Source organism: Bufo gargarizans, chromosome 4 (assembly GCF_014858855.1).
Source record: "Bufo gargarizans isolate SCDJY-AF-19 chromosome 4, ASM1485885v1, whole genome shotgun sequence".
NCBI classification, from domain to species: domain Eukaryota; kingdom Metazoa; phylum Chordata; class Amphibia; order Anura; family Bufonidae; genus Bufo; species Bufo gargarizans.
The window spans coordinates 357,356,443-357,373,256 of record NC_058083.1 but is presented as its reverse complement, the minus strand read 5'-3'; the positions used below and the strand labels follow the sequence as shown (position 1 = coordinate 357,373,256).

Genomic DNA, 16,814 nt, shown 5'->3' with positions numbered 1-16,814 from the left:
GGAGACTCTGAAGAAGGCAGAACAGATACTCTCCAACCACCACATCAAAATCCTATCGGACAACATGACAATGGTATGCTACCTGAAACGTCAAAGTGGATCCAGGAACCCTCATCTACAGGGATTGACAGACCAAATATTTTGTTGGGCAGAGAAAAAAGTGCTCTAAATAATAGCAGTCCACCTAAGAGGAGTATAAAACTCCACCACAGACTTCCTAAGCAGACACAGTCTCATTCCAGGTGAATGGTCCATAAACAAGGAAGTCTTTCTACAGATCTGCCACCAGTGGGGGTTCCCACAAGTAGACCTTTTCACGTCAAGAGAGAACACAAAGTTGAACAGTTATTTCTCTCTAAATCCAAGAGACAACCCACTAGGGGTAGACACCTTGTCCCAGGATTGAGACATAGGGAAAATGGAGGAAAGGTGTACCCCAGTTCTGATTACATCGGTCCTAAAGAAGCGGAGAACATGCTCGATGACCCTAATTCTCATAGCTCCTGCCTGGCTGAAGAGAGCCTGGCTTCCTTTGTTGAAGGAGATGATGATAGGGGATCCGATAACCCTTCCGAGAAGGAAGGACCTTCCCCTACAGGGACCCCTGCAACATCCAAACCTCGACAAGCTGAGGTTAACAGCTTGGATCCTGAAAGGCAGATCCTAAAGAAAAAGGGTCTGTCAGATAAGGTAATATCTACCTTACAGCAAAGCCGCAAACCCAACACATCGGCCATATATTTGAAAATATGGAAAAAGTTTACTTCATGGCTGTCACACTCACATCCAGGGGTCTCAAACCCATGTATAGGCTGCATTCTGGATTTCTTGCAGATGGGGTTTGATTTGGGCCTAAAACCCAGTACCCTTAAGGTCCAAAGTTTAGCTTTGTTTTTTGGACACCTCCTTAGCAGACCACAGATGGATTAAAAGATTTATTAAATCTATTTCTAGAATGAGACCCACTATTAGGCAAACAGTACAACCATGGGACCTAAATATATTTTTAAAGGGTTTATGTAATCCCCTGTTTGAACCAATTGAGCAGTTATCTGACAAATTGCTTTCTCTTAAAGCAACTTTTCTTCTAGCGATAACCACAGCACACAGAATAGGAGAAATTCAGGCCCTTTCCATCAGGGAACCATATCTAAAAATTTCGGACGATCGGGTTATATTAAAATTTGATCCATCCTTTTTACCAAAAGTTGTCTCTTCATTCCATAAAAATCAAGAAAGAATTCTTCCTTCCTTTTGTACCTCTCCCAAAAATGTGCAGGAAGAAAAAATTCACTGTTTGGATGTAAGGAGATTGGTTTTAGCCTACTTACAAAGAACAGCTTCGTTGAGGAAATCATCAAACCTCTTTATCTTGTTTGGAGGAAAGAACGTGTCTCTGATCTTAGCTCGTTGGATCAGAGACACGGTTCGGCAGTCCTACGTGCTGAAAGGACTACCTTGCCCTTTATCCATAAAAGCCCATTCCACCAGAGCCGTGGTGACTTCATGGGCAGAAAAAGCGGAAGCTTCAATTGAACAGATTCGGGCCGCTACTTGGTCCAGTTTCGCTACCTTTGTTAGACACTATAGACTGGATTCTCTTGCCAACCAGGACCTAGGGTTTGGTCGTAAGGTCCTCCAGGTAGTGGTCCCCCCCTAAGAAGTAAGTTGGTAGTTCTCCAGTGGGTGCTGTCATGGAGGGACGTCCTGGAAACTAAGATCTAGTCTTACTGGTAAATGGTTTTCCAGGAGTCCGACATGACAGCACCCGTTAATAACCACCCCCTTCTTTGCTGTTATTTCTTGGATCCATATATAATTTCCAATGTGAAGATAACATGGAAGTTCAAATAAAGAGTTTGGATCCTATCTGGTGTAGTAATTTGGAAAAACACTGGTAGGAGGGGTGGGGAAGTGCCTTTTAACCTATCTTGCTTCCTGTCCCAACAGAGATCCATTAGGACATTCTCCAGTGGGTGATGTCATGTCAGACTCCTGGAAAACCATTTACCGGTAAGACTAAATCTTAGTTTTCTCATCCTCCCCTTCCATCATATCAACATGCTTATTCATCGCATATAATACCCTCGCTTATATGCCCTTGCATATAATTTTTTACAAAGTGAGCTCATCTGCAGGCCTTCGCATATAATGCTTTACAGGGTCAGCTCACCTGCAGGCCCGCACATATATTGTTTTACAGGGTCAGCTCACCTGCAGGCCCTTGCATATAATGTTTTACAGGGTCAGCTCATTTGCAGGCCCTCACATATAATGTTTTACAGGGTCAGCTCAACTGCAGGTCCTTGCACATAATGTTTCACAGGGTCAGCTCACCTGCCGGCCCTTGCATATAATGTTTTACAGGGTCAGCTCACCTGCAGGCCCTCGCATATAATCTTTTACAGGGTCAGCTCAACTGCAGGACCTCGCATATAATGTTTTGCAGGGTCACCTCCCCTTCTGATGATGACAGCGAAGTCTTGCCTGTTGGTACCCTGGCACACATGGCTGACTTCATGCTAGGCTGCCTTTCCCACAACCCCCGCGTTATACGCATTTTAGACAACACGGATTACTGGTTGTTCACCCTTCACGACCCCCGCTACAAAGAGCTACAAAGAGAACTTCTCATCTATCATTCCTCTGGTGGAGAGAACAAGCAAAACTGTGCTATACCAGAAGGTCCAAAGTTGATAGGGCAAACATCCAAATGTATCGTCGCCGTCACAGGGATGTGCAATCGCTTAGAAGTTATCTAGAGTTAACAAAGCGGCAGCAGGCCCTCACCTACAAATCCAGTCTCAGTGGCCAAGAGTCTGGTCAACATAATCCTAACAATGATGGCACACTGGGTGAATGTTATGGAGGCAGGGAGAAAGTTGGCTGCTGGCACCAGACTTGCCCTCTAATTGATCCTCGTTAACGGAAAGTGTACTCATTCCAATAACAGGGCCGCTTAGGAGTGCTGTATTGTTATTTATCGTCACTACCTAGCCGGGAGTGGGTAATTGCCACGCGCCTGCTGCATTCCTTGGATGCTTGTGCTTTAATAACTTGACCCACCCTCTCTGGGTGGTTCACAATTAGGAAAAAAAGGGCAAGGCAACAACAGCCAATAAGATTTCAGCCATTAACCTCCCTTGGATGTGGTTGCCCTTTCTCAGGCTCCCTCTCTGGCATCGAACCCTGATTCCCCATTACCTGTGATCATCATGGTAGGCGCAGAAAAGAACATCGAAAATTTATAGGGCAGACATCCAAATGGATTATCACCATCACGCCCAGAGGTTATCTAGAGTCACCAATGCGGCAGCAGGCCTTTGCCCCTAATGTTTTAGATGGTCAGTAGAGTTGAGCGAGCACCTAGATGTCCGGGTTTGATGGGTTCGGCCGAACTTCTGAAAAAAGTTTGAGTTCGGGACACGAACTTGACCCCGAACCCCATTGAAGTCAATGGGGACCCGAACTTTTGAGCACTAAAATGGCTTTTAAAATGTCATGGAAAGGGCTAGAGGTCATCAAAATGTGGTTAAGAGCATGGCCAGTGCTCTGCAAACAAATGTGGATAGGTAAATGACTTAAAATAACATAAAATACGTAAAAATAATAAATAATAATCTTGATCTAGGAGGACCAGATCCATATGGAGTAGGAGGTTGAGGAGGCGGTGGATGTGGTGGTGTAGGTGGAAGTGGCGGTGGAGGAGAACGAGGTAGCCAAAACAGTTTTTTGGTTTTAATTTTTTATTTTTATTTTTTAAGTTAGGGTAAACTCCAAAAGAGTGTGAAATATCCAAAATACAAGAATGAGCAATTGTGCTGCAGTATAACAATGGCTGGTTAAGGCCGGTATACATTTCTATTCTGCACAAGGTACGGACAAGTCCTGTGGGATCCATGCCTGGTTCATTTTAATGAATGTGAGCTTGTCCACATTGGCTGTGGACAGGCAGCTGGCTTGTCTGTGATGATGCCCCCTGCCGTGCTAAACACACGTTCAGACAATACACTGGGTGCAGGGCAGGCCAGCACCTCCAAGGTAAGCTCAGGCCATGTGCCCAATTTGGAGACCCAGAAGTTGCAGGGGCTGACCCCTGTCAGTTAGTTTGTGCAGGCATGTGCATACTTACTGCCCCACCATGTCGCACGTCCCTGTGATGTTCACGATCCAATTTGATATCTCCTCTATCAACTTTCGATGTTCTTTTATGCGCCTACAATTGTGATCACGGGTGGCAGGAATCAAAGTTCCAGGACAGAGAGGGAGCGTGAGAAAAATAGACCAAATTTAAGGGAGATAAATTTATAAAAAAAAATTGGGATAGAGCAGAAATGTGGGAAAAGCTATTAAGGGCACAAATGTGGGACAAATTACAGAAGCCCAAATGTGGGCCAAAAGTGGAAATGTGGGAGGTGCTCAGGTTGTGAACGTTTATGCCTCGCTTAAGGCTCTGATTGCACAGCGTGCAAACCACTCGTGTCTTGTCTTCAGCACATTATCTGAAGAACTGCCACGCCAGGGAATTCCTTGGAGCTGGCTTTGGTGTGCTCGGTCCCTTGCTGTGGTGGGCAGTAGCAGGCTTTCTGTCTAGAGGATGGCCACTCTACTTTTGCACCCTGCTCCCTCTTCTGCTGTGCTGGTGGCTCTATGTGACCACCGCCTCTTCCTCCGAACTACATAGGTCACTCGCATGACCTTCATTCCATGTGGGGTTGAGGACCTCATTGTCCTCCACATCATCTTCCACCCAGTCTTCATCCCTGCGCTACTTGTCGGTCTGCACACTTTTGAAAGCCCCAGCAGTTGGCACCTGTGTTTTTTTTAGTCATCATCTGAGACGTGCTGCGATTGTCCTTCCATGTACTCATCTTGAAAGATAAGTGGTTGGGCATCGGTGCACTCAATCTCTTCCACTTCTGGGGCAGGGCTAGGTGGATGTCCCTGGGAAACCCTGCTAACAGAGTCATCAAAAAGCAGAAGAGACTGCTGCATGACTTGGGGCTTAGACAGCTTAGCTGATTTGCAAGGAGGTATAAGACTGATGGACATCGGCTGCAGGTGTCAACTGTGATCTTTCAGCAGGAGACTGGGTAGGAGACAATGTGAATGAACAGGATCCACTTTTTTAGCAACCAAATATCCTATCACCTGTACTTGTTCAGGCCTCACCATTCGTAGAGCCGCATTAGGCCTGACCAAATACAGCTGCAGGTTCTGTATCCTACTCGCACCTGAGAAAGGGGTTTCAATTGTGCGTGTAGCTGGCACAGATCGACCATGTCCTCTCCCTGCAACAGGAGCTCCAAAAGCAGCACCATGACCTGGGCCACGTCCCTTATTTGACGCTCTCCTCATATTTCTCGAATTTAGGATCTTGCCCTAAATGGGTGTTTAATTAATAGTAGAATAGAACGACAGTATGTAAAGGGTGTATCTCACAAGGACTTTTTGCAATTCTGCACTACACTACTTTCACGGTTTATTGCTCGGTCATACAACTTACCACCCAAATGAATTTTATCTCCTTTTCTTCTCACTAATAGAGCTTTCATTTGGTGGTATTTCATTGCTGCTGACATTTTTACGTTTTTCAATTTCGGTTGTAAAATTTTTCAAATAAAACTACATTTCTATATACATTTTTCTCAAAATGTATTGTTCTACATGTCTTTAATTTTAAAAAAATGCAATAAGTGTATATTTATTGGTTCGGTAAAAGTTATAGCGTTTGCAAACTATGGTACAAAAATGTGAATTTCTGCAATTTGAAGCAGCTCTGATTTTCTGAGCACCTGTCATGTTTCCTGAGGTTCTACAATGCCCAGACAGTAGAAACACCCCACAAATGACCCCATTTCGGAAAGTAGACACCCTAAGGTATTAGCTGATGGGAATAGTGAGTTCATGGATTTTTTTTTTTTTTCACAAGTTAGCGGGAAATGATTTATTTTTTTTTTTATTTTTTTTCTTACAAAGTCTCATATTCTACTAACTTGTGACAAAAAATTAAATTTTACATGAACTCACCATACCCCTCATGGAATACCTTGGAGTGTCTTCTTTCCAAAATGGGGTCACTTGTCGGGTAGTTATACTGCTCTGGCCTTTTAGGGGACCTAAAGCGTGAGAAGTAGTTTGGAATCCAAATGTGCAAAAAATGCCCTGTGAAATCGTAAAGATACTCTTTAGAATTTGGACCCCTTTGTGCACCTAGGCTTAAAAAAATTGTCACACATGTGGTATCACCGTACTCAGAAGAAGTAGGGCAATGTGTTTTGGCATGTATTTTTACAAATACCCATGCTGGATGAGAGAAATATCTCTCTAAAAGACAACTTTTCCCTTTTTTTTTTTTACAAAGTTGTCATTTGACAGAGATATTTCCCTCACCCAGCATGGGTATATATAAAAATACACCCCAAAACACATTGACCTACTTCTCCTGAGAACGGTGATACCACATGTGTGACACTTTTTTGCAGCCTAGGTGCGCAAAGGGGCCTACATTCCAATGAGTACCTTTTAGGAGGGCATTTTTAGGCATTTGGATTCCAGACTTCTTCTCACGCTTTAGGGCCCCTAATATGCCAGGGCAGTATAAATACCCCACATGTGGCCCCATTTTGGAAAGAAAACACCCCTAGGTATTCAGTGAGAGGCATGGCGAGTTCCTAGAATATAATTTTTTGGGCACAAGTTAGCGGAAAATAATTTTGTAAGAGAAAAAAAAAAAATTAAATCATTTCCCACTAACTTGTGCCAAAAAAAATAACAATTATTCTAGGAACTCGCCATGTCTTATTTCCAAAAAGGGGTCACTTGTGGGGTATTTATACTGCCCTAGCATTTTAGGGGCCCTAAAGCGTGAGAAGAAGTCTGGAATATAAATGTCTAAAGCATTTTTCGCATTTGGATTCTGTGAGGGGTATGGTGAGTTCATGTGAGATTTTATTTTTTGTCATAAGTTAGTGGAATATGAGACTGTAAGAAAAAACAAAAAAATCAATTTCCGCTAACTTGTGCCCAAAGAAAATCTTCTCCACTGCAGCTATGAACTCGCCATGCCCCTCAAAAGTGATCTTTTTATAGTGCCGCAGCGATTTTACAGTGTTTTTGCAGTGATCAGAAAAAAAAAAAATGTCACTACGGTGGGGCGGACTGAATGCAAGTGTGCGCACAAGATCAGGCCTGATCGGGCAAACACTGCGTTTTTTGTAGAGCCTATAGAACATGTCCTATTCTTGTCCACAATTGCGGACAAGAAAAGGCATTTTCTATAAAGTTCTGGCAATGTGCGGATCCGCAAAATGCGGAAAGCACATTGCCGGTGTCCGTGTTTTGCAGATCCTCGGTGTCCGTGTTTTGCGGATCTGCGGAGCCTTGGATCCGCAAAACACATACGGACGTCTTAATGAAGCCTTACAGGGGGGTGATCAATGACAGGGGGGTGATCAGGGAGTCTATATGGGGTGATCACCCCCCCTGTCATTGATCACCCCCCTGTAAGGCTTCATTCAGACGTCTGTATGTGTTTTGCGGATCCGTGTTATTTTTTTTCGGTCAATGGGCTTAGGGCAGGAAAAAAAAATTGGGCCCTGCACCCACAAAACACCGTGTATGTAGATTGCTGTGTTAGATTCAGATTTTGAGTAAAGACTCTCTCCTATTCTCTCCCTGAAATCACCAGCAGCATCCTCTCCCTACACTAAGCACAGCAGCAGAGTGACGTGCATCGCTACGTGACTCTAGCTTATATAGAGGCTGGGTCACATGCTTTACTAGCAAATCACAGCCATGCCATTAGTAGGCAAGGCTGTGATGGCTTCTAAGATCAGACAGTTAACCGCTTGTTGATTGGCTGCTCTGCAGCCTTTTCAAAAAGCGCCAAGAAAGTGCCGAATACCGAACCCGAACTCGAACTTTTACTGAAACGTTCGGGTTGGGGTCCGGGTTCCTTAAGTTCGGTATGAACCCGAACTTTACAGTTCGGGTTCGCTCAACCCTAATGGTCAGATCAGCAGACCCTTGCTCCAAATGTTTTTGAGGGTCACCAGCAGGCCATCAATCATAATTTTTCAAGGGTGTGTATGATGCCCTCCTTTATGTGTAACAAATGGTGTTTTGGAGTTACGGTACCTTGTAATTTTTGGCAGCCCTTTCACTTAGTGCAAGGAACAGCAACCTCCGGCACTCCAGCTGTTGTCAAACTACGACTCCCAGCATGCTCCATTCACTTCTCTGGGAATCCTGAGAATAGCCAAGGAGCTGGAGTGCTGAAGGTTGCTGATCCCTGACTTAGTGCATAGGCCTTATGAGTGTAGGAGTCCTACTACCTGAACTATTGTACCACAATGTGAATGAGGCACTCCATTATCTGATATATTGGTTGTATTGGAGTATCCCTTCCTTCTAATTTTTGGCAGCACTTGCACTTTATATACAAATATACAGGAAAGAATGTTTAACAATTTTTCCCTCCTAAATTTATTTTTTCTCCCAGCTTTGTGCGTATTATTGTCAGTCTGTAAAAGTGGCGTAATTCTCGGGCAACATGGTTCCAGCAGCGACCTCGGAGTCCAAGATGCATCCAGACATCCTCCCCATGCTGTTCCCGACCTTTTCCTATGAACCAGGCACCCTCCCCTCTTCAGAACAGGGGGTGCCTGGTTTAATGCTCGGGTTCTCTCATTGACCTCCATTATACTCGGGTGCTCAGTAGAGCACCCGAGCATCCCGATGTGTTCAGCCAGAGAACCCAAGCACTTTAGCACTTTGGTGCTCGATCATAACTAGTGGTGGTGTCTTTGGGCTTGCACACATCAGGGAGTGAGGAGGGTGCAGAGACAGAGGATGAGGAGGGTGCAGAAACATAAGGCTGAGTGAGCCACTCAACCAACTCTGGTGTGTCCTTTGACATAATTGCACGCACCTTCTCCAATTTCCCACTTAGGCACCGGCCTGGTGCACCTGCCCAACCCCTACCACACCTGTGCAACAGCCTGCCTCTTCCTCCGCCTGTCATTTTCAAAATGTCCCTGTGCCAAAGTACCAAGAGAAGAACAGTATTTGTGGAAGCAGGCCTCAATCAGTTGTTAGTTGAAGCAGCTATATCACCCTCAAGCAGTAATTTTGTGGACACAGGTATTTGGAAAACCTAATTCACTAATTTGTGGAAGCTGATATATGGCAGGCCTCAATCAATTGTTAATTAAAGCATGTACAGGGTGGGCCATTTATATGGATACACCTTAATAAAATGGGAATGGTTGGTGATATTAACTTCCTGTTTGTGGCACATTAGTATATGTGAGGGGGAAACTTTTCAAGATTGGTGGTGACCATGGCAGCCATTTTAAAGTCAGCCATTTTGAATCCAACTTTTGTTTTTCAATAGGAAGAGGGTCATGTGACACATAAAACTTATTGGGAATTTCACAAGAAAAACAATGGTGTGCTTGGTTTTAACGTAACTTTATTCTTTCATGAGTTATTTACAAGTTTATGACCACTTATATAATGTGTTCACTGTGCTGCCCATTGTGTTAGATTGTCAATGCAACCCTCTTCTCCCACTCTTCACACACTGATAGCAACACCGCAGGAGAAATGCTAGCACAGGCTTCCAGTATCCATAGTTTCAGGTGCAGGAGGTAACAAAATCCTGGCCCCGCCCCTACCCACAGTTCACTGCCCATACCCCTGAAGATGCCAAGTGTTCGGCGAAACATGTCGGGGGGCAGAGAGTGATACATGTTACATTTTAGCCAACCGTCGTTTTGCAAAGTAATAAGCTCGGTCAAAACTTAATTAAAAGCAAATAGTGAGTGCTAGGAGAGCATAGGAGAGCGCTAGGAGAGCTAGCATTTCTCCTGCGGTGTTGCTATCAGTGTGTGAAGAGTGGGAGAAGAGGGTTGCATTGACAATCCAACACAATGGGCAGCACATTGAACACATTTTATATGTGGTCAGAAACTTGTAAATAACTCATGAAACAATAAATTTACGTTAAAACCAAGCACACCATTGTTTTTCTTGTGAAATTCCCAATAAGTTTGATGTGTCACATGACCCTCTTCCTATTGAAAAAACTAAAGTTGGATTCAAAATGGCCAACTTAAAAATGGCTGCCATGGTCACCACCCATCTTGAAAAGTTTCCCCCCTCACATATACTAATGTGCCACAAACAGGAAGTTAATGTCACCAACCATTCCCATTTTATTAAGGTGTATCCATATAAATGGCCCACCCTGTATATTATCCTCAAGCAGTAATTCTGTGGACGCAGGTATATGGAAAACCATAATCACTATTTTGTGGAAGCTGATATATGGCAGGCCATGATCAGTTGTTAGTTCAAGCAGGTATATTACCCTCAAGAAATAATTTTGTGGACACAGGTATATGGAAAACCTCAATCCCTATTTTGTGGAAGCTAATATATGGCAGGCCTCAATCAGTTGTTAGTTGAAGCAGGTATATTACCCTCAAGCAGTAATTTTGTGGATGCAGGTATATGGAAAACCTCAATAACTATTTTGTGGAAGCTGATAGATCTCAGCCCTCAATCAGTATTTTCTAGAAGCATACAAATGCACTATAATATAATTTATATGTTAGAAAGTATATTATAAGTATATCACATCCCTCTGTGTATCACACCTATTGATAGCACAACGTTACCAGTCCTTAAAAACAGCTCTGCTCCAAAAGCAACCTCTCCCTACACTGGCAAAACACATAATGAAAAATGTCTGCCAGATCGGGTTCTGTTATAGGGTTGGGGTTGTGTCCACACTATGTCACCATGCCACTGTGTAGCCTCCTGATGCTGCTGCCACCTCCACACTATGTCACCTTGCTACTCTGTGGTCTTGTGATGATGATGCAATCTCCACACTGTCATTGTGCAACTCTGTGGCCTCCTCCTGAAGCTGCTGCTGCCACCACCACCTCCACACTCTGTCATTGTACTACTCTGTGGCATCCTGATGCTGCCACCACCTCCACACTGTCATTGTGCCACTCTGTGCCCTCCTCATGCTGCTTCCACCTCACCACTATGTCATAGGGCCACTCTGTGGACTTCTCATGCTATTCCCACCCTCCCCACGCCATTGGGCCACTATTTTGCCTTTCATCCTGGCTGATCAGTCAGAAGGAAGGAAAAAGAGATGCACAACGGATCTTCTCTGTGTAACAGCTGTAAAGCCTGCATGGTCCCATTAGAATTGGCTTGTGATTTGGTAGTCAAAAGCAGGAGTGGGTACAAAACACAGAAGACATGCAACTATTCAATTCATGTGTCATCTTTGTTTTGCATGCACTTGTTTTTTTGGCATTATCAATACTGATGCTGCTGATACCCTCTCCACTCTGTCGGGGGCTCTACTTGTATAAGTGTTTAATAGAACAGATTCTGTAGACATCTATGTGGAATCAGCTGAACGCTGCCGTGTGACATGGTTGAGATGCTTGGTGACGGAGGTGGTGGTGTTGGTGGTACATCCCCTGTTTGCTGGGCGGCAGATGCCAACGTTCCTCCAGAGGCGGAGGAAGAGGCCGAGGTGGCAGCAGCAGAAGAGGCCGAGGCGGCAGCAGCAGAGGAGGCCGAGACGGCAGCAGCAGAAGAGGTAGCAGGGGGAGCCTGAGTGACTTCCTTGTTTTTAAGGTGTTTACTCCACTGCAGTTCATGCTTTGCATGCAGGTGCCTGGTCATGCAGGTTGTGCTAAGGTTCAGAACGTTAATGCCTCGCTTCAGGCTCTGATGGCACAGCGTGCAAACCACTCGGGTCTTGTCGTCAGCACATTGTTTGAAGAAGTGCCATGCCAGGGAACTCCTTGAAGCTGCATTTGGGGTGCTCGGTCCCAGATGGTGGCGGTCAGTAGCAGGCAGAGTCTCTTGGCGGCGGGTGTTCTGCTTTTGCCCACTGCTCCCTCTTTTGCTACGCTGTTGGCTTGGTCTCACCACTGCCTCTTCCTCCGAACTGTGAAAGTCAGTGGCACGACCTTCATTCCATGAGGGGTCTAGGACCTCATCGTCCCCTGCATCGTCTTCCACCCAGTCTTGATCCCTGACCTCCTGTTCAGTCTGCACACTGCAGAAAGACACAGCAGTTGGCACCTGTGTTTCGTCATCATCAGAGACATGCTGAGGTGGTATTCCCATGTCCTCATCATCAGGAAACATAAGTGGTTGTGCGTCAGTGCATTCTATGTCTTCCACCGCTGGGGAAGGGCTGGGTGGATGCCCTTGGGAAACCCTGCCAGCGGAGTCTTCAAAGAGCATAAGAGACTGCTGCATAACTTGAGGCTCAGACAGTTTCCCTGGTATGCATGGGGGTGATGTGACAGACTGATGGGCTTGGTTTTCAGGCGCCATCTGTGCGCTTTCTGCAGAAGACTGGGTGGGAGATAATGTGAACGTGCTGGATCCACTGTCGGCAACCCAATTGACTAATGCCTGTACCTGCTCAGGCCTTACCATCCTTAGAACGGCATTGGGCCCCACCATATATCGCTGTAAATTCTGGCGGCTACTGGGACCTGAGGTAGTTGGTACACTAGGACGTGTGGCTGTGGCAGAACGGCCACGTCCTCTCCCAGCACCAGAGGGTCCACTAACACCACCACGACCATGTCCGCGTCCTTTACTAGATGTTTTCCTCATTGTTATCGTTCACCACAACAACAAAAATATTATTTGACCCAATGTATTGAATTCAAATTCAGGCCTTTTTTTAAAGACAACTAACCCTATCTGGCTATCTATTTAGGTACCGTATTACACTAAATTTGAGGCCTATTATTTAGGCGCTGGGTGACAGGTATAGGTTTACTGACAGAATTAGACTTGGAAATGCACAGTAGCGTTTGTGTGAAGTTATTCAGATGACCCTATGTGCACCTTGAATCTGATATACCCTTTTAGGGATAGATTTAAAATAGCTCTGATACAGCAGAAACCACTAAATTAGGAAATTGCTAAATTGGGAATTGTATTTCAACCCTGAACAAAAAATGTGCTTTGACGGACACTAAATAACTTGACCAGCCACAGCAGTAACGACAGATTTAGCTGGATATAAATTTGAGGCCTATTATTTAGGCGCTGGGTTACAGGTATACGTTTACTGACAGAATTAGACTGGGATATGGCCAAAAAATAACCACACTATTGATGGGTAAATGCACTTGGTGTGACAGCTTGACCAACCACACTATTGAGGGTTAAATGCACTTGGTGACAGGCTCAGCTTGCCCCTGATGTAGTATATGGCCAAAAAATAACCACACTATTGCTGGTTAAATGCACTTGGTGTGACAGCTTGACCCTGATGTAGGATTTAGCCAAAAAACAACCACATCATTGAGGGTTAAATGCACTTGGTGGCAGCTTGTGCTGGCGCACCACAAGACACAAAATGGCCGCCGATCACCCCAGAAAAAAGTGACTGAAAAACGGGCAGCCTAAAAACAGTGAGCAATTCAATAGCAGCAGTTCAATCATCCACAGCTGCAGATCGATCTCTGAATGAAGTCTTTTGGAGGAGTTAATCTACTACAGGCGATTACGAGGTCCTGTCACGACTACAGGCGATTACGAAGTCCTGTCACGACTTCAGGCGATTACGAAGTCCTGTCACGACTACAGACGATTACGAAGTCCTCATCCATTACCAGAGTTAAGCGGCATATGCCATCTTCTAACTTTTGGGTCCTTTATAAATAATAAGAATAAATTAAGCAGTGGCCTGGGGAATAAGTATAGGTGAAGTATTTGCTACCAGCAATAGTTGGTGTCCGAGCAGGACCCTTAGCGAATGGTTGGACTTCATTAAGTCTTCCATTACATTCACCATTGTTATTTCAGTCTTCAGACCTTCTCGTAATATGTTCATATGTTCGTCAACATAGGGGTAAATCGTTTCTGACTACCGACCGCTCTTTCAAAATTTCAACTTTAGCTACCTCCAAAAACAACGGCACGTGACAAAGAGGTAAGGTATATAGAAGTCGCTGATATGTATGGTATATTCCGCACCTTCATCGTATAGAGTCTGCGTTCAAAGCGGGTGTCGTAATGGTATGTATATGTTTTACTCTAAACAAGGTCTACGCTTTTTGGCCCCTTTAGGCTGCCCTACCGCAGCAGTTATGGCACAATTCTACTGCTTGTTGCAAGATAGGGTTAGATAGGTTATGGACGCCTTTCTGATAGCCGATCCGACCACAAGTGTTAAGCAAAAGAATTTTGCTGTATTTGTGAGAGGAGAGGCTCATTACACGGCTACTTACTTGCACCTGTGAGGCCAGGCTGGGTGGTTACTAGGCTATTTATAGGCTCCTGTAGGCCTAGGCTGATGACGATTCAGCTGATTTCACCCACCCACCTACGCTATTTTACAGTCACTTCATATTAGGGTGGCCCCCTTTAGGCTGCCCTACCGCAGCAGTTATGGCACAATTCTACTGCTTGTTGCAAGATAGGGTTAGATAGGTTAGGGACACCTTTCTGATAGCCGATCCGACCACAAATGTCATTTATTTATTATTTTCCTCTAAAACCTAGGTGTGTCCTATTTTGACTCAAAATAGATTGTTGTCACTACTGCAAAAATTACTGTACAGGATGCACATCTTTATTAAATATGCTTATCTTTACAACATACATGAAACAAAATTATTATTTTATTAATATATGAATAATTTCATAAACTGTGCAATTGTTTTCCGTGGTGATGGGGTTATCCCACCCAAAAATCTTCTATAGTTGTTAAACCTGCACCAGTGATGAGCGACGGGGGAATATATTCGAATTTGCAATATTTTGTGAATAGTTTGTAGAATATTCATCATATATTTATGAATTTGCGAATTTGAGATGATATTCTTGATTGCGAAAATCGGCAATGTATTGTTCGCTTAGGCTACTTTCACACTAGCGCTTGATCGGATCCGTTCTGAACGGATCCGATCATATTAATGCAGACGGAGGCTCCGTTCAGTACGGATCCGTCTGCATTAATAACTTAGAAAAATTTCTAAGTGCGCAAGATGCCTGAGCGGATCCGTTCAGACTTTCAATGTAAAGTCAATGGGGGACGGATCCGCTTGAAGATTCAAGCGGATCCATTCCCATTGACTTACATTGTAAGTCTGAACGGATCCGCTCGCCTCCGCACGGCCAGGCGGACAGCTGAACGCTGCAAGCAGCGTTCAGTTGTCCGCCTGGCCGTGTGGAGGCGAGGCTGAACGCCGCCAGACTGATGCAGTCTGAGCGGATCCGCTCCATTCAGACTGCATCAGGGCCGGACGGAGGTGTTCGGGTCCGCTCGTGAGCTCCTTCAAACGGAGCTCACGAGCGGACCGACGAACGCTAGTGTGAAAGGAGCCTTAATGTGCACAAAATACCGGTGTTGGGTAGGCAACTTTTCTATTGGTTGCTAGGGATGTTGCTAAGCTGTGACAAAGCCTTCTCATTGGCCCACAAGCTAGAAGAAGGGAGGGATGATCACCTGATCTGTGTACTGTGTTAAAAATATAAAAATAAAAATAAAAATATTCGTCATTACGAATATATAGCACTATACTCTAAATATTCGCAAATTCTTGAAGTGCCGATATTCACAATAAAAATTTGCTTTTTGAATATTCGCACTCAACACTGCACCTGGATGTAATTGCATGTAATAAAAAAATTTGTATAGCCACTGAGTTATTCAATTAAATATATCTGTATAGTGCCACCTGCTGGTTATTAATTTTTAATGTCTTTGTCCGGCTCATTGAGAAGGCCGCACATTCTCAGGTTCATCCTTCAATTGTTATGAAAATATACTCCCCTTCAGCTGTCAGATTGAAAATAAATCTAGCAGAGCAATGAATGGGGATATATCTGGATTCATGTGAGGTACAGGGCTGGCTGTAGCTTTATTAGAAAGAGGTTCTCAATGTACTATGTGGTGTTTGATTTTCATTTTTTCATTAATCATGGGATAACCCCTTTAACTACAAATCTGCAAACTAAAAAATCCAAGTATGTTTTTTATATACAATTTTAATTGCTTTATTATTTCCTTTACAGTATATCCTGTCAGTCGACAGAGCAAATTTAAATAAAGAACTGCTTAATGGTAAATATTCTTTTTTTGAAATTATAAACACTTTTTTGTCTATTATAATTTTGCTTACTTATATAGCACTGACCAATTCTTGAATGCTTTACAGACATTGAGACATATTTATTGTACTCACTGCTTTTTACATCGGTCTTAGTTCCTCTAAGATTAATATAATTTATGATGAGGCATGAGCATCATCATAAAATAGGAGCATCTGTGGCTGTCCTTGTATCCCATGCAAAAACTATGCTAGTTTTTCTCTATTTCCAGGCATAAATCCGGCACGGCGCCTGGCACACCCACACTCCGCCTACGCCTCTGTCCTGCCTAATTTTGGATATGGCATAAAACCGGCTGTGCAACTAAATATTGTCGCACAGCTGGTTAAAAAAGGGAAAATGCGATTATTTTACATCTAAATGTCCCTTAGTAAATGTGCAACACCCTGTCGTGCCCCAGGTGTATAGGAATGCCAAGTGCTGTGGCGCGGCCCTTAATGTGTCACGGTGCTCCTACCTGGATACAGTGGGACCCCAGGCTTAGGCTCTGAAGCAAATAAAGGGGAGATAGTTAAGATAGGGGATGAAGAATTACTTGAGCACAGATCTTGATACACTTTAGCAGCTTTACTTGGGTAAACTTGATTCCAGACAATATTCCTGGCTTTTCTTACATTCAGGGCTTTCTC

The 16,814-nt window shown here is 44.2% G+C and overlaps 1 protein-coding gene across 1 annotated transcript in view; it reads left to right on the top strand.

Moving 5' to 3' along the window:
- The window catches only part of KMO (kynurenine 3-monooxygenase), an 866,528-nt gene that overhangs the window by 207,051 nt on the left and 642,663 nt on the right, over nucleotides 1-16,814 (top strand). Inside the window, exon 5 of the mRNA XM_044291809.1 lies at nucleotides 16,090-16,138. Coding sequence (XP_044147744.1) covers nucleotides 16,090-16,138 — 49 coding nt within the window. The remainder of the gene's footprint in view (nucleotides 1-16,089; nucleotides 16,139-16,814) is intronic.